Below are 25,973 nucleotides of genomic sequence, written 5' to 3'. Positions count from 1 at the left end.
TTAAAAAAAAGCCAAAAATAGCGAATTAATAACAATGTAAGGCTTTGTGTTTTACGCAAGCAGCAAAAAACTATTACAAACTAGGTTCACAAATGTTGGTTTCGGTTTTGTTATGCGCTCAAGCAGCGCGCAACGCAACAGCAAATCACATATTGCTGTCACGAAGGACTTTTTCAGCCGCACAAACAACAGCTTAGGCTTTAGCTTCCTTCGAAAGCTAAAAGATTCACTTATTTATAGCTGAGCCTGTTGCTGAAGTCTAAAGATTCGCTAACTTGCTCCCGAAGTCGCTGCTTTAGCGGTCCCATCAGTTCTTTCCTTCCTCCATGGGTCCCATTGATTACGCACGTGGTACACGTCACGTGCGCAGTTTTGTTATGTTCTGTTGTTGATGCGCTCAGCTGTGGGGAGCATTGACTCGAAGTGCGCCTATCTCCAGTAACGTCTATTCTTTGTTTTGAGCCGCGCACTGAAGTTATCGTGCGCGGCTAAACGGCGGCAGTCGGGATCGCAAGAGCAGTGCGAGATGATTACTGTAGTACGTTCAACACTGACGCGTCCTGTGTCAACTCACGTGAAGTTTGTACACGCGAGGTCCGTGAGCCGTCTTCATAAGTATCTGTCGTGAGTATCACACAGATCGGTCGTTGTCAAGAGCTCAAATAATCGGGCGTTTAATATTTCTTTCGCAGTAACAATGATACAGATGGCTGCTGGGAAGTCTTGGATGACCCGCCACATGAGTTCAATTTCTCGAGGGATATCATTGACTTCTGGGCGGCGGAAAAGCAGGTAAATATTTAATCGAATGGACAGATTCCTTGAATTGTCTAAGTGGGACGATACTGTATCAACTGACTCGCATTACGCAGCACGTCGGTTTATCTAGCGTTTTATTTCGTTGGCGAATATTTTCTGAATTTTGTGCTTCTCTTATTTTCAAGGCCCATGTCTTCTTGATAACATATCCGCATTTACTCGCGAGCCATGAGTTCTTTTTCTCCATGCAGCGTTGCTGAGTACCTGAAAATTTTCGACACCGATCACCATAATTCACCTCCAGTTGAATTTCTCATACTTTCCTATTCCTATTTCCTAGTCCTATTTTCCTATTGCTATTTCCTATTCATTTTTCTCTCGCATGCAAATGTTGGCCACACTAAACATTCCTCAGATGACTTCATTGATATTTGCGCTGCCATATGTTAACTCCAAGTGTACAATTGTTTCAATGCCCAGAGATACAACAGCGTTTGGCAATGTCGGACCTGACGCCACATTTTCAAGTTAGAGCCAGGCTTTTTTTCTGATGCTTTCCTTTCTATTCCCTCACACGGCTGAGGATGCCTGACATTCATTCATGCACAGTTAGCAGAAAAAGTTTACTGAGTATGGTTGTATTAAAAAAAAGAATTATTTCAGCAGCGTCAAGTTAATCTAGTCGCGTGAAATATGTGCAGGCATGAGGGAACGTGAATGTGCCATTTGCTGGCATCATTATCATTATCAGAGTAAATTTGTTTCTGAGCACACACATTCCGTAAACTTCTGCTGCTGACTGTGTATGATCACTTGCAGGCTGTGTTTTCATTGCTCCAGATTCTGCAGCGTAATCGTACTGAGATCATCATAATAAACTCAACCACACTCTCAGAACTGCCATCTGCATGCAGGCCTGCATATATATGCCAGTCTTGGAAACCTTTTTGATTTTCTCCTAGAAGAATGGTATGATACGTAGATAGGCAACTCACCTCTACTTGGCCTCATCTCTGGCATGATGAATTCAAACCTAATCTGCTCATGTGTAGTTTTCTTTCGGTTCCCCCTTATATATATCATAAAAATAATAGCAGTAATGAAAATACCTGCCTAAGACCTCTATTTCTACGCTTACTCTGCCTTCCATTTTTTTCCTGTCACCTCCACATTGTTTCCTTTGCAGATATATTTTTAATAAACCTTCCATTCTATTAACTGCACCATCATTTTTTAGGATTTGCGTGCAAGTGGTTTGCATTGTTGTATACTCCTGTAATATATCAAAATGCTATCTCCAGTGATTGATGCTCAGTTGAAGGCCTTTGAAAATTACGTTCAAAGGTGTACAGTATACATGTACACGGTACAAGTGTTGGACCTTTACTGCAAAGGGCCTTGGAGGTGAAGGTGGCCATCCAAGGGTTTTGAAGGATAAAGGAGCAGCCTTCAAGAAGCTGCGATCACTGTGTCAACCACTGTACAGAACTAAAACCAAAGAAGAAAAAATTTAAGTAGCAAACAACCTTTGAAAACATCTTATGAATATAACAAAAGTCTGCCCGCGTTTAGTTTTTGGACGTGTGCTTATATTTCATGTTCAGTCACAAGAAAAAAAGTAGTAGCAGCAGCTAGTGCCCATGGTGGCCAGAACAATAAACAAAATCGGCTACTGTTGATGAGGGAAGCTGCCAGTATTCCTTTTGTCTGCCTTAAAGCAGTAAAACTGCTCCTATCTGGTCTTGCTGCTTTGGTGAAACAAGATGCCTTTGTTGGAAAGGCCTTGGAGAACTGCCACCTGACAGGCATATAAGTTATCATCCAGTCTGCAGCCTTATCTGCAGCCATTCTGCAATTTCACTGATAACCCAGCTCTCTTCAAGACTGTCCTACAAAATTGTTCCTTGGCTGCTTGCATTGTTTCTCTGGACAGCACCAATGTTACTATTGTTGTTGGCACTATCGCTCCTTTCTTACAAAACCTTTGTATGTATGTCAGGCTCATCGTGCTCTCCCTTCAGCTACGTGAATGATGCGAAAGGAATTTGTCATATGTCCATGGTTTATTCTGCTGTCTGTGCTTTAGCCACCAAATAGCCATCACTCGGGTATCAAATGTTTGTGTTGTATGCACATTTGAAAAACATGAAATATGGGCTGTATCTATGTCTCCTGTCATACCAAAACATTGCAAATAACCTCTTGCTGTCTCTGCCAATGCTCTTCACCCTTCCTTGTCTGTCTCATGACATCCAGCCTTTCATACACAGTTCCCAACATTGAGCAGCATTCTCTGCTGGAGCATTCAGTACCCGATTCCCGAGCAGATAATCGGTCTGATATCACTTGTTTGTTTAGCCTGATTAGACTGTGCTGCCTGCATATACTGAGCATTCTTTTTCCTGCCTTGTCTGTCTACCTTTCTAATCCTTCTATGTGAGTTTTGTTTTTATGTTTGTTTTTATGGGGTTTAACGTCCCAAAGCGACTAAGGCTATATCCCCATTATAGTGACCATATCCCCACTATATCCCCATCATAGTGACCTCTCCTTGGCCTTGCATTGCTTTAATTGATGTGTTCCTGCAACTGCACTATCGATTAAACTTTTTCTTTCATTTCGTTCTTGCCACCACTTCGCTACTTCTAACAGTACTTCCTGGCCTGCAGTATTGCATTTTATCCATGAATTTTCCTCACATTTCTTTGCTGCGTGTCAGTTAACCGCATTGTTAAAGGTGCAGTGAAGAGGAATTTGAACTCGTCTTTTTGCCGCAGGAACTCAATCTGCACATTCCGAGCATTCTTAGAAACCTCGATTTATTGCCCTGTGTGGCCGATTTCCCTAATTAAATCGAATTAACGTCCTGCTCCCGCCTTTTTTTTTTTAATTCTCCCCCGTACGGTGGGCGGAGTCGACCAACGCGTGGAGTGCCTTTCACCCAGTCCCGTGGTGGCTTGCTGCTCTGCCATCGGCGGAATGAAACGCAGTAGTCCGTAGAAGCAAATAGTCCGCGCGTATTTTTATTTCTGCGGGCTTATTTTGCGGCTATATTAACTGCAAATGAAACTATTTATTCACGGAAACCTAAAAAACAAAATAAAGCGAAAGCAAAGCCTCCACAGAGCTGGCTGAAAGGCACTCCACGCGTTGGTCATCTCTGCCCACCGTACGGGGGAGAATTTGAAAAAAAAGGCGGGAACTGGACGTTAATTCGATTTAATTAGGGAAATCGGCCACACAGGGCCATAAGTCGCAGTTTCTAATAATGCTGGGAACGTGTACATAGAGTTCCCGTGGCAAAAAGACGAGTTCAGATTCCTCTTCAGTGCACCTTTAACAAACATTCCTGTGCTTCCGCCTTTGGGTCTCCAGTTCTCTGTTGCACTCTTCGCGTCTATACTTTCAGATGAGCGGTGTTTCTTCAAGGCCTGTACAGTGTGCTATCATAAACGCATATATTGCTACACACTTTGCTCCTGATGGCTGCTTGATTTCAAGCCGATTTACTGGCATTCTAAATTCTTGCAGTTGTGCGGGCTACGGTCTGGTGGCTCTGTCCTTCTTCTCCCTGCTTTACTTTTATTTCTTTGCTTATACATTGCTTGCCCTGTTCCGCCCCATTGCTCATGCTTCAGCTCTCCAGCCGTGCTGTGCACTCATCTCGGGGGCCATCACCCTCACTGGGAACCATGGAAGCTGCCACCTGCCTGTCGCCAACTGCTCCTCCTTACAGAGTGCTTTGGGACCCCCCTTTTAAAAAGCTGCCGCTAGGATGCTGCTACCTGTAGGGTCACCTATCATCTAGAACAATCCCAGACCCCATGCTGGTATGTGCGGGAGGCTGCAGTAGCCCTTGCTAGCTTCTTGTCACACTTTGTAATTGCATCTTCTTGCACGTTCGTCAACTTGCTTCAAGGGTGACTGCATAACGAGAATAGCTAGTTCATTCTTATGTCACACAGCTAAAACAGCGCAAACTTCACAAAGGATGCCATGCTGACAAAAAAAGAACCACGTCAAAGGGACAGGGACTAGAAGATCGCCGTGTTTCCTTACACACACGGGATTTCACATCCCCTGAGAAAGATCGGGAAAAAAGTAGGAATAGACATAGTATTTTCAGCCCCAGATCGTCTGTCAAGCCTGTGCAAGCATGTAAATCAGATGGGTCGCAGATACGTTGGCTGCACCACGAATCATCGCGATCGGTTTGTTTCCTGTGCTCAAGGCGTTGTTTACTCAATTCCCTTGTCTTGTGGTCATGCTTACGTAGGCCAAACCGGCAGATGCCTTAACAAAAGACTGTCAAAGCACAACTACAATGTAAGCACACGAATCTCATGCCATCTGGGCGTTAATTGGTGCGATTGTAAATGCACTCCTCACAGGAGTGACACGAGCGTGCTGAGCAGGTGCAGTGACCAAATCACGCGAGAGATAATTGAAGCCAAAAAAATCGCAAGCCTTAAAGACCGCTGTGTTGGCACTCCATCCGTGGCACTTCTGGATAAGGAATACCGTTTCCTTTCAATAGCTCAGCAGTCATGACTTCCTGCTCGTTTCCTGCTGCGATTGTCTGTGATTCATGTCCTATCCTTCTTGTTGTTTATGATGCCTTGAGTATATCTTTACCGATGTGTCAGAGCAATAAAATTTTCAGTTGTTAGTCAGTGCCTGTGTCTCGTCTCCCCTTTCTGCGTCGTTCGTGAAGTTTGCGCTGTTTTTGTTGTGATGGAAAACCAGCTAGCTCGTGATGTGTTCTTATGTCACAGCTTGTGCCATCTCGTGTCTGGCAAAAACTGCGGCTAGCATCGGAAACCATTATGCGCTGGTAATATGTGATATGGACAGGTATATGTTGTACGTCTTTTGTATTAGAGAAACTATGCACTCACAAGTAGATCTGTTGAGGGTGTTTACGTTTTTTGCAGTCCCATTTATAGAAGACCAATTGGAAAGGGCCAAAACTTTAATTGAAACTGATTGGAAGCCAATTGGAACCTGTCAGGTTTAATTTTGGTTTGAGCTCTGTTTTTGGCCCATTCCGTTTGGTCTTTTCTTAGCTAGGGTATTCAAACAGGGAAAGCAGTGCATCCTCATTTTGACAGTGCTCTGTTTGGTGCGTACAGGACTGTGTGTAGGCGCAGGATGTTTATTCATTGTGTTTTGCACCTGTTTGGCTGGTTTGCAAAATGGAAGAGCAGTGTGTATAAAAAATGTGTTATCTATACCCCTGAGTTGGCTCATTTGCCAGCATCTGTTATGTCATCAAAAATAGGCATAGGTTAATGCAGAATAAGCAGAAAGCATGCATTATTGGTTTGGCCCAGACACAGGACGTAACTGTCAAAGACCTCTCCACGGAAAGTAATTCGTTACTGCTGCAAGGGCAGGCATTTAAGGCAGGAGAAGGCAGGGGTTGGGTCCAAGTCAGAGAGATAACAAGATTGCTGTTGGTGGTTTTAATTGCCTTAGACGTGTGAAGGTTGGTGTTCCCCAAGCCTATTTTCAAAAGTTTGTACTAGCGTAATTTTCAGTACACAGCCCACTGAACTGGCAGTTTTTGTCTTCAGCTTTCCATGAGTTATCTGCTGTGGTACTCGATAGATACCGCAAAAGCTGAAGGGTGTCCCCTCATTTTGTGTGTGCAGAGAAAAGGGCGCGATGGTAGTCCGGCATTCTGGTTTTCGAGGGAAACGAGCGGTGAACCAGACACCACCTACACTTTTGCTGATCTGAGCACTCTCTCGCAGAGGTAAGTCATATACACACTGCATTCAGTGTGTGTTGTGATATATTTCACAAGATCATGAAGGGCAACAGTCAACACTTATCTTCGAGGAATTGCTATATTATAATCGGATACGTCTGCTGTGAAGCTTCTCCCACATTCACAAATTGCTTCAGAATTGCTAATGAAGCATTAACCTTGGAACCAGAAATTAGCAGACTATGCAATTTTAGTTATTAAGAGACTGACTATGTTAGTTTTTTGCTTATATATAGTCTGCCGAGTTTAAAGTACAAATTTAAATTGGCATGTACGAATAGGCTACCGTGTTGTAATGACCAATAAGGCTAATGTTGTCGCTGATTATGGAGCTTTTACACTCTCTCTTGCTGCCACAGGCTGTCAAGTAAACTGCAGTGGCATTGACATTTTACGAAGTCCATGTACATAAGTGTGAATGCGAGGGGCGAAGGACTGCACACACACAAAAAAAAAAAAAAAATACGCACTTCATTTGACTATGGATGAAAAAAATTTAACTTATAAACTGTTCAAAGCATTGCCAACAAAGCATAATTAAGGCAATCATGCGAGGAGATTATTTAATGTCTTAGACAGCATATGCATAATGATTGAGCACTATACACTATATATACTCTCCAAACAGCATAGGCAACAAAACACGGAATTAACTACATTACATGTTTCTTAACAAACTGAGGGATAGCACGCATGCAACATGCAATACATTTTATTAAAATGTTTGCGTGGTAGTAAGCCCATGGCTAAAACACCTGCACCAAATAATATTTTTTCAGTACTTTACTGTTCGAGGTACAAAAAGAGGGGAGGGTACCTTGAGAAAGATTATTCGAGACTTTTGACCCTAGTAGTTATGTAATTTTGCTATCAGAATTTTTCCTTGATGCAGTGCATTAATTATTTTGAGAGGCTAAACATGTACTGTGCTTAGTTAGCACAAAACAAAGCTGCTGGTCATTTCGTACTACAGGGTGGCTGGCTTCTTTAAGCAAGAACTCGGTCTGGGGAAGGGCAGTCGACTTATGGTGATGCTGCCCAAGACCCCAGAATTCTGGCTGGTCCTTCTGGCTGCCATCAGATGTGGTGAGTTGGGGCATCTAAGAGAATGCGTCGACACCATGTTCATGTTGCCGTGACATCTTGCGATATCTGCTTCTTTAAATAGTGTTCTGTGGTTATTATTTCCTGAGAAAAAGGTACACAAGCCTACAAAATTGCTGTTTTGAGATAAATGCAAATAAAACCTCTGAAAACTCCTACTTTTCTGGTCGACCTGATGACAAAAAAAGATCAGAGAGCATTTTTGAAGTTGAATAAATACTCTATGGTTGCAAAACTGAACAAATAGATTTTTTTGACAGAACACAGTTTCACCCCGCCCTAAATAGAGCATAATCAGTAGCCACAGTCATTATGATCCTAACGACTGCTCGATCAGCCCGGTCTTCAGCCTGTCATCATGACTACATGGCAGGAAGGGACAGCAGTCAAGTCTTGTGGGGCCCCTCAGCACTTTTGGAGCATTGCTGGGGTTCCCCCAGGCGTGGAAAGATTGAGAACACATTGGCTAGACTCGCGGTGGCTCAGTGGTTATGGTGCTCGGCGGCTGAATTTCTTTGGAGGCGAAATTCTAGAGGCCCGTGTACTGTGCGATGTCAGTGCACGTTATAAAGAACCCCAGGTGGTTCGAAATTTCCGGAGCCCTCCACTACGGCGTCTCTCATAGCCTGAGTCGCTTTGGGACATTACACCCCATAAAACCAAACCAAACCAAACATTGGCTAGACTGGAAAGTAGTTTTGGCTATGAGTAGTCATGCCATGTAACACACACAAGAGGCTTCAGATGCACAGTCTAGCATTTTTTCCGAATGAGGTCTATATCGATAACACAGTAAAAAAAAAAAAAGAAGTCTGGTATCTTTGAGCTCGGCCACAGGAAAAGGGTACAGTACAGTGAACCAACATGGTCAGTAGCGCCATCTGCCAAGGAAAACACAGAGCGAGCAGATCTACTGCTGCTCTTTCTATTACTCCTTCAGTCATTTACCACCAGGTGGCGAGAGTAGTCCTGTTGGCTAGCAGGGTGTATTTTTTTTCCCTGGCCAGGTTGATGCACATCTTTTAGTGATTGCAGGCAAAGCACACCAGTGGCAAACATTCAGTTAATCGAGACAAAGTGCAGATTGTAGTCTCTCACTAGACTTCTGAGAATACAGGGTGCAGTTTTTAGCCTCTGCACTAGACTTGTGAGAAGACAGGCCAGGGCAACATGCCAGTGAAGTAGTTGGAGTCGGATCAAATACTACACAGGACTCTCCAGTTGCATCATCAAGTGAATAACTTATTGCAATTAGGTCAATTTCTTGAACTTTTGGCTTTGAGAATGCTTTTGCTGGTTAAGTAACCCAGCTGGGGAATTCAATAGTATATTAGTTTAACCTCCCCAGCTTTCGACTGCCTAACTGCTTTGTTGGTCAGCCGTATAGTATGGTCAGTAGTGTACATACTAACATGGTATGCATTTCAGGAGTACTTCTCACCACCTGCACTCCGATGCTGACAGCAAAGGATATCAAGTTCCGGCTATCCAAGTTTCAGCCGGACTGCATCATAGCTGGCTTAAATGAGATGACCACAATAGAACAGGTACTGCAGTGCACCCCTGTTTGCTTGTGCACTTCAGAGCGGTGTTGTGTGTGCTGTTCCTGTCATGTTCCGTGAAGCAAGCAAGGACTTGGTAACTTCCCCAGAGCACTAGGACATTTTAATGATACATTTGTACTTCGTTACGATACAGGTGTACTGTTCTCACAAACCAGTTTCGCCTAGTAAGTCACTAATGAGCTGAGATGCCTATTTGCTTGCTTTTGTTTGCCCGTGAATAAATGAAGACATCAGATTATCGCTATCTAGGTTTGAATGCCACTGATTTACATATAGCCTGATGCGAAACTGGTCACTGTGGCTAGTGTGGTTTTAAACTGTTGTCCGTAGATTATTGTTTCCAGTGTTGCTGTTGTGCCTATGAAATGCTGTCGGATTATTTTAATTACCTTATTTTCCGGTGTATAAGACGCACCTTCGTATAAGATGCATTTCCCATATGTGCAGGCGTTCAGTGAAAAAGTTGATACATAAGACTCGCCTAAATTTATCCAGTTAGGTCAGTGAGACGTAACTACAACCCACCGTGGTGGCTCAGTGGCTAAGGTGCTCGTCTACCGAGTCATAGTACTCGGGTTCAAATCCGACCGCGGCAGCCACTTTCGGTGGAGGCGAAACGCAAAAAGCGCCCGTGTGCTGTGCGATGTCAGTGCATGTTGAAGATCCCCAGGTGGTCAAAATTATTCCGAGACCTTGGCCTTCACTACCACACCTCTTTCTTCCTTTCTTCTTTCACTCCCTTCTTTATCCCTTCCCTTATGGCAGGGTTCGAGATAAGTGAGGCAGTTACTGCCTCATTTCCTTTCCTCAAAAAACCAATTTTTAATTTTTATTTTTGCTTAACTATACATACGTGGGATTTGTTACCACCGCCATTTCATGGTGAAGTTCACCTGGGAACATTGTGCACGGTGGTCCTCGTATTAAAGTATCACCGTGTTACAACTGCGTGATCAATAGTGACACCTTTTTTTGATGAAGCAAGCCTGAACATCAACTGGAGTTGTTCCTACACTAGCAAAAGAACGAAAAAAAAAAAAATGCACATAAGACGAAATCATTGTACAGGACTTGTACAGGACGCACTAGGAAAAAAGTTGCGTCTTATACGATAGAAAATACGGTATGTGCATATTCCTTCCTGCTCATAGGAGAAGAGTTGTTTATTTGAGTTGTGATAACGGTACTGTCAAAACATAAAAGTGCATTTATATCTTTGCGCCTGAAATTGGAGCTCATTGGTTTTGCAGGTGGTTGGAAGCTTTGACTGTGTGCAGCACAAGGTGCTTGTCTCGAAAGAGCAAGTCGGGTGTGTAGAATTTTTATGTTTATTTGTTTCTTCATTTAATCTGTATACCGTCATGGCTAAAGGTGCTAGAAATGGGAGGCGTTACAGATACGAAAAGAAAGAACAAAAGAAAAAATGAAATGGGGCTGTTGTTACCAAAACAGTTGCAGATGTGTCTACTCATACCATGTTAGCAGCTAACTAACGCTTTCTTGAAGAACTATTAGTCTCTAATGATTGCTATCGGTGCAGAAAGATGATTCCACTGTTGTGTGTGCGGTAAAAACGACTGGAAGAGAATGTTAGTTGTTCAGTATGGGATACCAGCTTTGTAGAGATGATCCAAACGGGATGAAAGGTGATGTGATAGATATTTGAATGAAATATGTGGTTTTTTTTTAACAAGAACTTGTTTGTTGTTTGTTTATTCCAGAAATGATTGGAAGTCCTTTGATTCTCTGCTTCGAAAGTGTCAAGAATATGAGGTCAGTTTTCGACGCACACTGTGCTCAGTTTGCAGAACTATGATGGTTGTTTTTAAAAGAAATTAGTTTTGTTCATAGTATTACATTTTTTTCTTTTTTTTTTAAAGAAATCAGTAGTGAAAAAGCAATAATGATAGCGGTCTGTCCCTCGGTGACTTGTATGTAATTGGTTCATTTCTTGATCTGCGTCCACTGCATCAGCTGTTAACTAGTGGGACGTTGAACTGCTATTGGTAGGAGAATATGCCTGTCGGCAAATCTCTGCAGTGGTTGCAGGATGCTGGAAATGAAGAGCTTGCTGGTCGGCTTACTTAGCAGATGTCTTCGCTGCATTTTGACAGGGGTCGAAGGCACATTGCTTCTGTAGTGGTGTTCTGCCCGTTCCACTTACAAGACTATTTTGAACAGGCCAAAACACAGTTGGAACCAGTGGGATTCCGGTTAGTTCCAGCTGTGTTTTGGCCTTTTCCAATTGGTCTTTTTGTGCCTCAGGAAAAGGGAGATGGCTGAAATTTGTGCGAAGCTCCACACTGCAGCGTCCTTTACAGCCCACGTTAATAGCCCAGGGAGTAGATTTGGATGTTAAAAAGCTGCTGATTCTTGAAATATCTTGTGCTGTTTTCAACAGGGTGAAGCAACATACACGGACGACCCCGCTCTCGTCTTCTTCACCAGCGGCACCACAGGACCACCCAAGATGGTGGAGCATACGCAGGGATACTACCTTGCCCACCTGTCTTCAGCATGGTGGGTCATGCCTTCTCGAACTTGCTCTGTATCGATTTGAAAAAAAATTTTAAAGGGCATTCTGCACATTGCCATAGGGACTGCATGTTGTTCTTTCATTTTTTTCATTTAATAGGCATGGTGGTCAAGATTTTGTGGAGAAGATTTCAGTTGATAGAATAATTTGAAGTGTTTAAAATATCCTGGGCCCTGCCGTTTTTTCACTTCTTTCTTCATATCCTTTCAATCAGGCCTCGTTCAGGTATCCACCGAAAAGTGAGGCAGTTACTTGTCTTCCCTTTCCTCATAGCCAGGTTGAATTTTTTTTGTCATTTATTTTCTACTTTCTGAAGATGCTTTAAATATAAGGTGATCCAAAAATCACAGAAAAAGTAACAATTCAAGAATGCAAAAATTAGAGTCAGCAGTGCTATGCAGTTTTCACAGATGTACACTGATAGATATTGGATTTTTTTTAACCAATGAAAAATTTTATTGTCGCATTTCTCATCATAATGTGGCGCTGTAGCGTTACTCTACAAACTATTGGCACAACTAAAAGGCTAAACTGCCACCTTTTGGTGGCAAATGTAACTACAGTATAAACGCGTGTAAGGGCCGCACGCGTGTATGGGCCGCACCCCGTTTTCCTGAAGGAAATGTTTTAAAAAAAATAAATCCGTGTAAGGGCCGCACCCGAACTTTCCATGAACCCGGTGGGAATAGCCTTCTCAATGCACGCGCCGTGGCCTCCGTGATCGGCTCCAGCTGCGAACAATGGTGCTGTTGATCGCGGAGGCCAGGCACGCGCACAAGAGCTTTCAAAAACCGTCCATGGATGGCGCCCGAGGCTGCAGCCATCATCATCATCGTCAGTTTTTTTCTCCCCCGCGATTTCCCGCTATTCACATTGGCATCAGTATCGCCAGCTCCAGCCCTTTATGGCGTGTTAGCGCGACCACCGTAGTGTTGTGGCTTTCGCGAGCTGCTGCCGAGTGTCGCAGTTTAGCACGATGGGCAAGCACCTTATCAGCTACACGGCTGGGAGTTAGCTCTCGAACACGGCAAGCGTGCGACGGACAGGGAATTCGACGTGACCGAGAAGTGCGTCCGATGATCATGCAGTCAAAAGGGTGCATTGAGAAACACGAGCTGCAAAAAGCGCGCTTTTCGAGGCGAGCCGTGCGAGTTTCCCGAACTGGAAGAAGAGCTGCCCCTCTCATGTGATGGAAATGCAGAACAACGGCTACGCGTTGACAGCAGACATGCTGCGCAGCTTCTTTGGGATGAGCATGCACCAGAGCACAGCACCAGCTCAGAGTCGAAATACTCCGCGAGTGATGATTGAACGTAGAATAAATGCCGCTCATTCCCTGATTGGTGTGTTTTTAGCAAAAAAAATTTTTTTTTTCGTTCATCGCCTGTATGGGCCGCACCCCGAAAATTGCCCCCGAATCTGGAAAAAAGAGTGCGGCCCTGACACACGTTTATACGGTATTCTGGCAGTAAAATTTCACGTCATTAACAACATTTCCCACATTTTTCAGTGCGGTTCTGTGACAACTGCATCACGCTACTGTCTCTTTTCTTCAAATTTACAAATTTTTACTTTTCCCATGACTTTTGAATCACCCTGTAAATGAACGAAGTCTCTCAAGCTAAGCAGCGATGTGACCGTGTGTCTCTCTCTCTTGACACAGCCACATGCACAACACCGAGCAGCACGACGTGTCGTGGTGCATCTCGGACACGGGCTGGGCAAAGGTCGCATGGGGCACCTTCCCCACGTGGCTCAAGGGTGCCTGCAACTTCCAGGCTGAGATGCCGCGATTCCTGCCCGCCACAACCCTCGCTGCAAGTTGACGACTTTGTCTTGCACTTGTGCTTGACATAGCAGCGCAGCATTGCAACTGTCCAACATTTTTGCGCAGGTTCTCAGGGATTATCCCATCACGCAGCTGTGTGCGCCGGTGACAGTTTACCGCACCTTGCTTCAACAGGACCCTTCCCTGCTTCAGTTTAGGAGCCTTGGGGACTGCATATCAGCAGGAGAGCCCATGGTATGTGCTGATTGCAAACCGTGTTTTTTGTTTTGTGCACCGTCGGCCAGAATTTTAGCTTTACCTAGTCGTTACTCAGTTTTGCGCCATTGGCACTCAGAGTGCACGTTTCGAGGAAAGCGATGAAGACGTAGTGCCCGCTTCTTTGTCATCATTGATAGCCCGCACACGGGTCTCCTGCTTGAGCTGACTGCTTCCGTTGCTGGTTCCTGCCCGATCTGATCTGCCTTTGCCGCTTCGCATACTTGTGGTCTCTTCACCATCAGTCAATCGCCTCTTCGAATAGGATTGCATTTTCAGTGACTTAGCTCTTCTTAGCTCAGTCTACAGTTTAGCTCCGTTGGCAACAATGCTGTCCGCAGCACAGACCTTGGCACTGCACCAAGGTGCAGTGTGCCAGCAACTGTATAGCATGTTCATGTTTTGACGGGAGTGACGGTGGCGGTCGCTTGCTTGGCGAACTTGGTAGTGCACCAGGACGGTAATGCAGCCTGCTGCGGCACTGTATAAGAACGCCAGAGAGGATACTGGAAGAGGCATGTCGGGCATGATGGGCATGTGGGGCATGGCAGGCATGGCAGGCATGGCAGGCATGGTGGGCATGTTGGGGTAGGTTTTGCTTTCGTGAAGTAGATGCGCATGAAGCAGTTTGTACGAAATCAAAGCCTCTTTTTCATGGACTTTGTAATTTTGACTATATTTGGAGGATACTACAAACAGTGGATGTAACGGAAGCAATCCGCGTGACCATCAAGTTGTTTAAAAGTAGGCTCAACTGTATTGGGTGGAGTTGTCCTTAGTGTCCCTTACCTTTATTTAATATGAATGGAATGAATAATCCTAGGAAATTAATTTGGGGATATGAGCTTGCAGTAGTCTTGAGACTGAGGCAACCGTGCATGCATTTGATTGTGATTCTGAAGTCCATGCTTGTCCCATCTTGTGTGGTGGAGTTGCTGCATTAATGACTACACTTGTGTGTTTATGAATTTTTTGATAAATTCTTTCATATTGAATTCAAGGAGATATTTTTGGGAAATTTATTTATTTATTTTGTAAGGATAAAGAAGACGATGCGTCCGATGATCTTAAAAGACGAAGACGAGATGGCAGTGCTCTCACGAGTTTTGCCAGTGCTACGCTTGTGTGTGCTTCGCTAGACTGTTACCATCACCGTTCCCTTCGCCCCAGTACCTCGTAATAAACCCCTCGTTACAATTTATTTATTTATTTACAACTACTGCTTTCTCGGAGTAGAGACATAGCAAGAGTAGGTACATACATTAGTAAAAACAAATAACATGGGTAGCATAGAAATAGATAGCATAGAAGTATTAAAAACAGATCAACAGGTCAAATTGTTAGTTGTTGAGAAATGAGAAATGAATGCTGAGAAAAACAGTTTGCGTTGAAGGAAAAGGGAAAGCAGGGGAGATGGACATAACATATTGGGAATTTTGGAAACTGCATTGCTTGTTCCAAATTTAAAGACTGCATTTGTAATGTTTATTTCAAGTTAGCATTCATTCATAAAAAAATAAAATTCCTTGAATTTTTATTTCTCTCAACAGTCATTGTTCTCAACAGACGCTTCCTTACCAGGTAGGTTTCACAGCAGTAGTATGCTTTAGTGCTAGATTCCTTGTAACACTCGCCAAAGTAGTGGAGACTGCTTGCCTCCTTTGTGTTTTTAAGAACAGCCTATGATGGCATGTCGGTGTTCTCTTCCAGAACCCCGAGGTTATGCTGAAGTGGCACAGTCTGACAGGAGTCCAGGTCAGGGAAGCGTACGGTCAGACAGAAACGGTATGTGGATGCCTCGCCTTTCTCTCTCATCATATGGATCCATGTACATAGTGTTGTTGATCTTGTTTTCAACTGTGTAGTATCTAGGATATGTTACGTGTAGAAAAGCATCGTATGCCTAGTTGATAGAGACGTTCAGAACTCTATTTTCTGAAATAAAACTCACCTTTCAAACTGCTGCTTTGATGGTTAAGTCTTCATAACAGGTGACCAGTACTAGAATAGCAACATATGCGCCTTGAAATAGAAGTTTGGGCCACCGCGATGGCTCAGTGGTTGACCTGAAAGGTGCAGGTTCGATTCCGGCTGCGGCGGTTTCATTTCGATGGAGGTGAAATGCTAGAGGCCTGTGTACTGTGTGATGTCAGTGAACATTAACGAACCTCATGTGGTCGAAATTATCCGGAGCCCTCCACTACGGCGTTCATCATAGCCTGAGTCACTTTGGAACATGAAACCCCATAAACAAGCGAAAAATAGAAGTTTGGAACCCAATTTTGCAAACTCAGGGGTTAAAGAGATGCTGTGATGTGATTAAGTCCTGACAACTGGTGACCAGCACTCAGTCGTGAAGTTTGATTCTAGAAGCATTCTTTGCCTTCGGGTGGAACAAGTTATGAAAATATAGAAAAATTAAATAGGATATTTCAAGCTGTAAATTGGGATGCCAAGAGCAAGTCTTTCAGGGCATGTGCAGTGCATTGGAAGCTAGAATAGAATTGCTTGTCATCTTGCTTCTTCTAACAAGGGGTTGTTGCATCTGCAGGTTATACTGTGTGCTGCACCAAAGCATCATCCAATCAAGCCTGGCTCCATGGGAATTCCACCACGAAATATCACACTGCAGGTTAGTGCTAGGCTTTGGCCCTCCCTCTGGCTTCTGACAGCATGGATTGAAAATGTTCATTCATGTTTTTTCTTTTGTATTTTGGTCTAACTCTTGTGAGTAATCAGAAAAAAAAAAGTTTTGATATAATTGCAAAATAGCATTCAGCTGATACTACTTACGTACTGTTGGCAGCGAAAGTTTACGAGACTCGAGTCTGCAGAAAAAAAACTTTGTTTTGCTGCCGTCACGTAATCCAGTCTTGAGGTATCAGGGTACTTTATCTGCTGGCTGCAATGCCACGTGACTAGGTCGAGAGATAAGACTAAAATAAATATTTCCCTAAGAGTGGGTGTCCCATAAGCTTTTTGCTGCCGATAGTACATGTAGCCAGACATGGGTTGCATACTGTAAGACTCGGTGATACTCTCAAGACTGTTGCAGATTTTAAAGCGTCGGCCCACTCAGATTTCTTCAAAAGTAATTTTTCCGCTCGTATAATGAAGTACACTTTGAAAGCAAATTTGTAACAGGCAGCTTTACATGACTGTGACTTTGGGGCTGGCTGGCAAATGTGATACCTGTATAAATCCCCACAAAAGTTTTTGAAACATGGGGACCACGAAAAAGTCCATTTGCTTGGCAGGCTAACCATGCAGACAGGAAGTTATCGGTGCACATTCCTGTGCAACTTGTGCTATACACTCCAGAATGCCAGGCTGGGCCTCTAGGTAGAGAGAAAATTCAGTGGTTTTGTCTCTTTCATGTCCGGGAAGCTTCTGTGGGTACCTGATTTCCATGCTGTGGCCGTTCACAATGACAAACAATGTCATTGTGAACGGCCACAGCATGGAAATCGGCCATTTTCAAGAAGTGAAAGTCTGGGCTTGGATTGGTACTTTAATTTTTTCTTACAGCTAACGAGGGACATAATTCACTCTGACTACTTATGCTGAACCATTAGAGGTTAACACTGAGTTACATGCGTAAACTTTGTTACATAATTTTTCTCATAATTTTTTTCTTAATAATACCCTTTTCTGTGTATAGCATTTCCACTTGTTTGCCTACGTGTTATTCATTTTTCTAGTTTAGAGCTTTTGTGCAGGTTCAGAAACTCGTTAGTAGAATGCTTAGAGGACAAAAACTGATTTGTAAGCCTACCCACTTCTTGTAACTGTTTATTTATGTGTTGGCCTCTTTACGAATTTCATTAAAGTGGGACTAATATGACTGCCACCAACTAGCCCAGCTTCATGTGCTGCGCTTATTAAAGCATACTTTTGTCTCTTCTGAGCTGACTAAGTCGGGTATACTCTTTGCTTCATCAGATTCATGACGAGAAGGGCAGAGAGGTTCCTGTTGGTGAGACTGGTCTCATAGCTGTTGCTGTGGGCAAAAAACGACCGTTTGGCCTTTTCTCTTGCTACAGGGTAAGGTCCCATTGCTGTGTGCTTATATTGTTAACTCATATTCTGGTGGAATGCACTGGATACGCATGAGGTTGCAAATTATTTTGTCAGCAGTTTAGTTGCTTATCTTTAATGGGAAAAAAAAGAAGTTAAATCACGAATAATGCCAGAGCTTGATTGATACAGCGGCTGCTCAGTAAACTTTGCTGCCAAGCTGCAATTTTTTTATGATTGATGGGACGAAAAGGTGGTAGATTGAAGTGAATGTCCTCTTTTTTCCTGCGCACATACAACATCAGTTTTTATTACACTAGTCCCACCATCGACGATGTGCTTCCACTGCCGTTGCACTATAGTTTCTGCATGCCATCGTAGAAGAACGAGGGCAGCTGTTTTGTTTCACTTGACCTATAGACATATAGACCTATAGACATATAGGTGTATGGACCTATAGACCTATAGACTTGTCATTGGACCTAAGGTTAATGAAAAAACATTGGATGGGTACATACTTGGTGAGTTCAATTGAAGAAGTCACTGATGCAGTGCCCCATTGAGGTCAATTCCTGCTCTCATCTTCCGTAATATGTGGAGGCCAGTGAAAATACACCACCACTGATGGAGGCTACTACATAAAATTTAATACCTATGTTCTTGCGTAAGACTACATCTTAGACTTTGATTTGAAAATGACACCTTTCTATTCTGTCACTCAGCAAAAAAAGTTAGTCCAGGCAATTTTTACTCAACACCAGTCGTAAATTTAATACGTAGATAAAGGCCGCATTGTTACATGCAGCTCTTTCGTCAGAACTCAGAGCGAGCTGATGGCTGGCGTATGGCTTTAACTTTGCTGTGCATTCAGATCTCGCTTCATACTAGGGTTATTTACGCAGAACACTCCAGGCAAAAAGCCTTAACATGTTGTCTGCATCAGCTGCTAGAAAAGAAAGAAAACATGGCTCAAGTTGGTACATCGGTGGAGATTTCCTTCACACTGCCATGTCAGTACTGTATTATATGCTGTTAAGCCGTTAATCATTTTGATCTCACTTATTTGCGTGAAATTCCATTTACTTATTCATCATGCTGATCTCATGCAGTTCCATAAAATGGGAAAAGAGTATGAGCGGCACTAAATTTCAGGAATTCTCGTGTCCACATTGCTGGTTCAGGCATTGCAATGACTGCATCACCATCAGGCCTTCTTCTGAAGAGTAGTATAGCGCAAATTATTTAGGACATAGTGCTAGCAGATAAAACATTAATTTGGAGAGCTACGGTTTCAAGTAATGAAATGGCGTCGACGAGAAATGGTGGTGTAACGGAAGAAACATTTGCCTAATAAAAAATGCTTTCCACTTTTCTGTTAGCATCGGACAAGAGGTGCTTGCATTGTGTGTTCGCACATCTTTGTGTCCATCTATGTTTGGTGATGGGGGACCTTCATTGTTAAAGTTAGTCTTTTCCTCATTAATGCTGCTATTACCGGGCCTTGAAAATTTGAGATAAAAGGTCCAAACTTCAGTCATTTTTTGTTACTGGCTGTTACATGCAGAAATGTAAAAAGCTTTTAGATTTATTTAGAAAAGTATTTCTTTATTTGAAAAAATTTAAATGTGTTTAATTTTGGAATATAAATTAACATAGAGACTGCAGAACAATAGAAAACACATAAAATTTAAAAGCCAGTTTCATAAATTCTAATGAAACTGTACATCTATTGAGATTCTGTGTTACCTTGTGGGATGGGCTAGTTTTAGCTTTGAGTTATCACACAGCATACCTGTTTACCTCTGGCAGCTGATGCTATGAGTTTACGTTGAGAAATGTTACGTTCAAAAAAGTGGTTAGTGCAGTACGTGACAATTTGATATTCTTTTGTAAGCAGGAACGAAAACTATACACTTGCATGATTACACCATCTGCTGTATGTGTTACGCAGGGGCCTACAGGGTCAAAGTTTCTGTCTTGTGAACATGTAAGTTGTCACAGTGGTGTGTCATTGATTTGCAGTAGAATGTTTTGGCTTTATGTTCTGTGATCTTTCGCGTACAGTGCACTGTGATCTGGTCGTACAGTGCATTAAGATCTCCTGCCGTAGATTTTGATCTTGTAGGGGATGTGTAGACTGTGATGGTGTACCAGATACCAAGTAGTGTTGCTTCCATTGCATCACAGTTGAGACACACGATACATTTCTGTTGTGTGATGTGGTTTCTAGGATGACCCCGAGAGGACCGTCAGCGCGTTTCGGAATGGCTTCTACTACACGGGTGATCGTGCTTCGGTGGATGCGGATGGCTACTTCTGGTTCTACTCTCGTGCAGACGATGTGATCATCTCGGCAGGGTGTGTTATTTAGCTGCACTTGTCATTTTGGGTAGCTCATTAGCGCAACTTTTGACACCACCCCACAGTCATGAGCACTGCTCTTTTGGTGACTTAATCAAAAAGAAACAGAAGTTTTGAATCTGGGTTTAATCGCCATACCAATACAAATGCTTATTTAAAGCTAGTGAAAGAATCTGGATGAAAAAATGGTCTAGAAAGAGTTGAGGTTAGCAGATTTTCAGCACATTGCTGAAAGAGCTTGGATTACACTAGCTATGCATTGCTTTGTGCCAAGGGCGAAATGGCAGCATCATTGTTTCTTCTGGATCATACACAGTGCGCATTCTGTCCAATTCCGCAGTTTAAAATGGAACTGTACTGCTGTGAGAAGGTTAACTGCCCATGTGTTGTGCAATGTCATGTGTTCCGCAATGTTCGTTTGAGTGAACATTACAATTCCACGACCAATGATTCTTCATGCAATCTTGCCCGTCATTGGAAGGAAGGCATATGCACTCCTCTTTTCTCCAACACCGTCATCCTCGCCAGGCACAAAGATTGATTAACACGTGAAATTATAGAGGCATTTCATATTCACGATAACAGTGGCGGGTGCATCAGCGATCCTTCCATCGCTCTTAATGATAAAGAGCTCTCGTATTTATCCGGAAGAGACATCTAACTGTCTCACGTGCATGCGCCACGAAGATGGTGTGTGCGTCTTGTCACCGTCATGTATGATCAGGATTTTTGGTTGTGTTCTTTCACTTTTGATGTTTTCCTGATTAGGAAAGCATTTTATTAAAGGACGTTTTCTTCCATTAAAAATCAGTTGCGAGTCAGCGCTTGTGTTGTGTCTTTCGTCATCCGTTCGTTTTTCCTGCGCTGTTTTCACCATGAATCATTACCAACTAGCCCAAATCACAGCCTTAATCAATGTCAGTGTACAGTAAAAATAACTAAGTGGTGTAAATTAATCTCAAACCCTCCACTGCGGAATCGCTAATAGTCCATATGTGTCACTTCTGGACGTTAAACCCTACATGCCATACCAAATTGTACCATACCATATCGTACCATACCATACCATAGCATAGCGTACCATACAATTCCATACAATTCCATACCATACCATAACATACCATAACATACCATACCATACCAGACCAGACAATACCCATGCTTGTGGCAGTTGAATGCGAATAGTTGTGATCTGAGGCACATGTAGTGTATATAGGATAACTTTGTTTTCACATCATAAAGAATGCACATGCAGTATAGAACACAAACTGCAGTTCATACATCAGATTGTAATGCAGCTTCCTCTTACACATCATTAAATGTTTGAGCATGTTGTGTGAGGTTGTAAATAACTCTTGAATGTGGAAGGTTGTGCCCAAGTAATTGGCCTAGAAGTGCTTATTGTGTGCAGAATTCTCCTTGAACCTGCGATCACCACCGAACAGCGAATGCCATTGCTGTGTGCTGAGTTTTCCTGCACATTGTCTGTGTCATTCAGCTACCGCATTGGGCCGTTTGAAGTTGAGAGCGTTCTCGTGGAACACCCCGCTGTCGTGGAGTGCGCTGTGGTCGCGAGTCCGGACCCTGATCGTGGAGAGGTTGTCAAGGCCTTTGTTGTGCTGCATTCGGATTACAAGGCAATGGACTCCAGGCACCTTGCCGAAGAACTGCAGCAGCACGTCAAGAAACACACTGCACCGTACAAGTACCCCCGAAAGGTAGACTCTGCTTGTTTTGCATTCTAAACATGTATGGTGAATGCCACTTTGACTGCTGGTGTGTTGACACAGTCTAGGGTAATGGATCAAAGGCACAGCCATCATCAGCAACACTCTAGTGCAAGAAAACCTTCCCGCTGGATAATTGTGGAACAAAGAAAAAATGCAGTGAACCTCTTGTAGAAGCAGTGCTTATTTGTAAATTGAGAAATGCCATTCAGAAGGGTTCTTACATTTTCCTGCTCTGTTATCTTTATTTATTTATTCGGCAGTACTATGAGCCTTGACAGGCCCGTACAGGGATTTGGTTACCAGAGTATTCACAGTGTGTATTACTTTGTACAAGTTGTACAAGATATTAGCGCATTAGTGTAATAAAAAAAACGCATCATTCCACCCAGGAATGGAGGTTATGAAGGAATGATGCAAATGCTTTCGAAAAAAAAAAAAAAAAAACTCGTTTAAGCCAAATTTGCAGTATTGAGTTCCAGTCATGGCAGCTGCATTTTGATGGACACAGAATACTAAAGCATCCATGTACTGAGTGACATCGGTGAACAGAAAAGTGCCCCAGATGGTCTTAACATTTAAACCACTTTTCTTATGCTATCTTTCATAAGCACTGAGGCACAGATTACTTCTTTACGTATTCATGACTAAGGAGCCTCTTTGTGACATGTTTTGTTGCCTGCAGCTGCAGTCTTAACAGTAAATAGTGACCTTGGACATTCATTGATATGTGCCATTCTTTGTGATAATGCACAAGAAAGGATACGGTGGATTCTTTATTGTGTTGTGAAAGTATTTAGGGGCTCAGGCTTAGTGCAAAGGCTTCTTTCTGTACTTTGCAGTATAATCTCAAAATGGGTGTATTCACACTATTACTGAGTACTTTGAGATATAATAACTGATTTTTTTTTTCATCTCAGAACCTCTCGGAGGCTGCAAGAAACATGTTAGCCGGGGTGTGCCATTTTATTTAAACTATCTGGCATACTTCAACGTACCTTTTATGTCCTTTACGTTTTTGCCCCCATAAGAACGTGTCCATAGGAGCTTGATATCAAATGCATAACCCCTCGGCTGTTCGTGAATGCTGACGTTGGTTTTTACATCACTCTTTACATTGAGTGCCGGTGCTTCCTTGGATGCAGTCCAACCTGCATGCTGCTAAATGGTGAATCCCGTTCTCTGGACAGGTGGAATTCGTCGACCAGCTGCCCAAGACAATCAGTGGCAAAATTCTTCGGCACCAGCTTCGCGAGAGAGAAAAGTTGGCTGCCGGTGTCCATTGTTGAAGACTGCTTGTTGCCAAGCCGGCATAGACCACAATGGCATCCTATGGGACGAAGCATTGGAAAGCAGGCATTGGCATTTGCTCAGGGGAAAGTAACTTTTATAAGTGGATTTTTATGTAACAGGATTATACCAGTCTTGCCAGCTTTTCACAGATGTGCACTGTAGTGATTGAATGCATAATATCAGAGGTCACATTTGCACTTCATGAATGTGCAAAACTTAACCCGGTGCTGACACTGTTACAACACCTTTTCTTTCGCTTGGCTATACCATGCCTTTCCGAGCATTTGTAGAGGTGTTTCATTCAGCAGACTTGGCACATTTGTGACTACCTTGTAGTTACTGTGATGTCCGTATGTCCCTGTTTAGGTCTGCACAAGAAGGCATTCCAGCTTTGTGTGTCTATTCAGACAATTGCTTTGTATTCGCAGTCACTTTGGCTGTTTAGAGTTCAATCCTGTGGTGTGGCTTTGGTATGTCCATACATCACTGATGCTAGTTTTACTTCTGGATAATGGAAACTGCTTGTCAGGAGAGGATTTTTTAAAATTTCACTGGACCACTTGTTGGCACATTTTATGTGCCAACAGAAAAGCTGGTGTCAGTGTTGCCGTTGACAGGATGGGCAAGTTAGGCCTAGTCGATTACAGGAGGCTCCCATAGATGGCGCCAGTGGTGCATCGAAACCCCTGACCCTCGGGCCCTTGGGCTGTGAGTCAGATGCACAGCTGCTGTGCCATGGAGACGCGTTCGTACGGCTTGGTTAAAGTAATGCTTTGTATGTATGTCACGTGGCGTTTCACATAATGATTGTGAATGAGGGAACAGTGTCTGTGCTACGTGGGCAAGAGGTCGCGTCATACCCTTAAAGGCAGAGTTTAAGGGGGTACACTGGTCTTGAAAAAACAATTTTTATTAATGAAGTCACAGTTACGAAATCTTCAGGGCATATGTATTTTTGTGTGCTGATTCTAGATATGTCATTTAATTTCATGTAAAGCAATTCCTTGAGCACTTATACACTTTTTGTGCTAATATTTTGCGGAGAATTTTGAAGAAAATTTGCTGCAGGAAACTCGCTGAAATGTATGACATTGGGTTCTCTTGACACCAAGGAATGCAATAAGGGTGAAATTGTCTTCCTGCCTATCATAGAAATTAAGTTATAAAGTTTTGAAGTTGTCGCTTCAGAAATGAGAAGGAAAGTGTGTATTCCTGTTTCTGAAGTGGCAGTTTCAGTACCCTACTAGTCAAGTTCTATGATAGCCAGGATGACAATTTCACCCTTATTGTATTCCTTGGTGTCAAGAGAACCCAATGGCATACATTTCAGCGAGTTTCCCGCAGCAAATTTTCTTCAAAACTCTCCGCAAAATACTTGCATAAAATGTGCATAGGTGCACAAGGAATTGTTTTACATTAAATTAAATGACATATCTAGAATCAGCGCACAAAGATACATGTGCCCAGAAAATTTCATAACTGTGACTAAATTAATAAAATTTTCTTTTCAAGACCAGTGTCCCCCCTTAAGTGTCCCCCAGTTTTCTGTTTAAAGCATTCCTCGTTACAGTATCTTTAGTGCCGCTTCAAATTTTGCCAGGCACTGTGAAACTGTACCATCGTATGCGCAGTAAATCGTGTGATAAAGCAGTATGTGATAAATTTCTGTGATGCAGCAGATTTTATCTTTTCACAGGATGTTTTCATAGTTACTGTATTTGCTCACATAAACACGCGGCCTCCCCACCCCCACCCCCACCACCACCACCACAAAAAAAGTAAAAAAAAAAGCATGAAAATTAGGGAGGTATGTTTGTTATGTGGAGTAATTATTAGCAGAGGTTTACGTTTTGGTGACCAAATAGTGCATTCATTATGCCAGTAAATACACTATATGCATAAAGCTCTAGTGCCTGTCTTGTTAGTTCCTTGGGGGAGAAATAAGAGCTCTTTAGTACATGTGCTGCTGTTCTACCTTGTTTACGGATCTGTGTCAACCCTCTTCACATTCCTTGGGCTAATATTAACATTTTCAAAACTAGTTTTAAATTTGTGCAGTTCATAGCTCACGAATTGACGATACTGAAGGGACCACACAGGTGTAGATCTTATTAACTGATTTTCACTTGTAACCTAGGTACTTGCCTTTTGTCATGGTAGATGTATTCAGCTATTTATAAGTGCACCCCCGAGTTGGAAAAAAACAAACAAACAATGCACCTGCATCTTTTCTTGGTGCACAGGCTGATGGCAGGTTGCTAAGATATACAGTAAAGCGATGAGTTGGCCGTGGTGGTACATATTTTTAAGAAAAAGCAGTGCAAAAAAAGACGTGGACAAAGACGAGACGACTAGGAGGGGTGCTTGGCCTGTCCTTGTCGCTCGTTCTTGTTGTCTTTTTTTTGTGCTGCTTTTTCTGAAAAATATACATTAAACTCTACGGATGTATGTCCGAGTGAATTACTTTTGTCTATTTCTTTTTGAAGATTTGATGGCGTGTGCCAGTGGACAATCCAGAGCATGTCTTCTTGCTCCACAAACTGAAAAGAATGCTTCAGTGGGTGATTTGAATTGAAATCTTGTTTTTTTTTGGTCAAAATGGATTTGGTCGTCCCTCGTGGATTCAGAGCTCTACTTTGAATCTCCGATAAGTGTTTATTTTGAAGAAACTACCGTGCATGACTAGACGACAAGATGTCTCTTGAGTGGTTTCTGTCAGAGCCCAGTGAAGCTGATTTGCTGTATAAACCGTGAAGCTTCTTGCATGTGTGCTTGTGCTGAATTATTTTTTCAT

The 25,973-nt window shown here is 42.9% G+C and overlaps 1 protein-coding gene across 2 annotated transcripts; it reads left to right on the top strand.

The window, feature by feature from the left end:
- Window positions 1-390: 390 nt before the first annotated feature.
- Window positions 391-24,143, top strand: LOC149346632 (acyl-coenzyme A synthetase ACSM3, mitochondrial-like). Of its 2 annotated transcripts, XM_089586546.1 has the most exons (16): window positions 391-624; window positions 693-792; window positions 6,414-6,517; window positions 7,506-7,618; window positions 9,065-9,183; window positions 10,452-10,510; window positions 10,923-10,974; window positions 11,603-11,721; window positions 13,401-13,554; window positions 13,632-13,760; window positions 15,492-15,566; window positions 16,333-16,413; window positions 17,724-17,825; window positions 20,029-20,156; window positions 21,658-21,877; window positions 23,077-24,143. In XM_089586546.1, exons 1-16 carry the CDS (start codon window positions 527-529, stop codon window positions 23,173-23,175), a joined length of 1,752 nt encoding a protein of 583 aa, XP_089442672.1. In that variant the 5' UTR covers window positions 391-526; the 3' UTR covers window positions 23,176-24,143. The 2 variants fall into 2 exon arrangements, with proteins under 2 accessions (XP_089442672.1, XP_089442673.1); XM_089586547.1 differs by lacking the exons at window positions 391-624; window positions 693-792 and adding an exon at window positions 4,459-4,589.
- The last annotated feature ends 1,830 nt before the right edge of the window (window positions 24,144-25,973 follow it).

The sequence above is a fragment of the Amblyomma mixtum genome, chromosome 4 (assembly GCF_055824585.1).
Source record: "Amblyomma mixtum isolate Tamu chromosome 4, ASM5582458v1, whole genome shotgun sequence".
Lineage (NCBI taxonomy): Eukaryota > Metazoa > Arthropoda > Arachnida > Ixodida > Ixodidae > Amblyomma > Amblyomma mixtum.
Note: the sequence above shows the minus strand (reverse complement) of the source record. Positions and strands in the feature narration are given on the sequence as shown.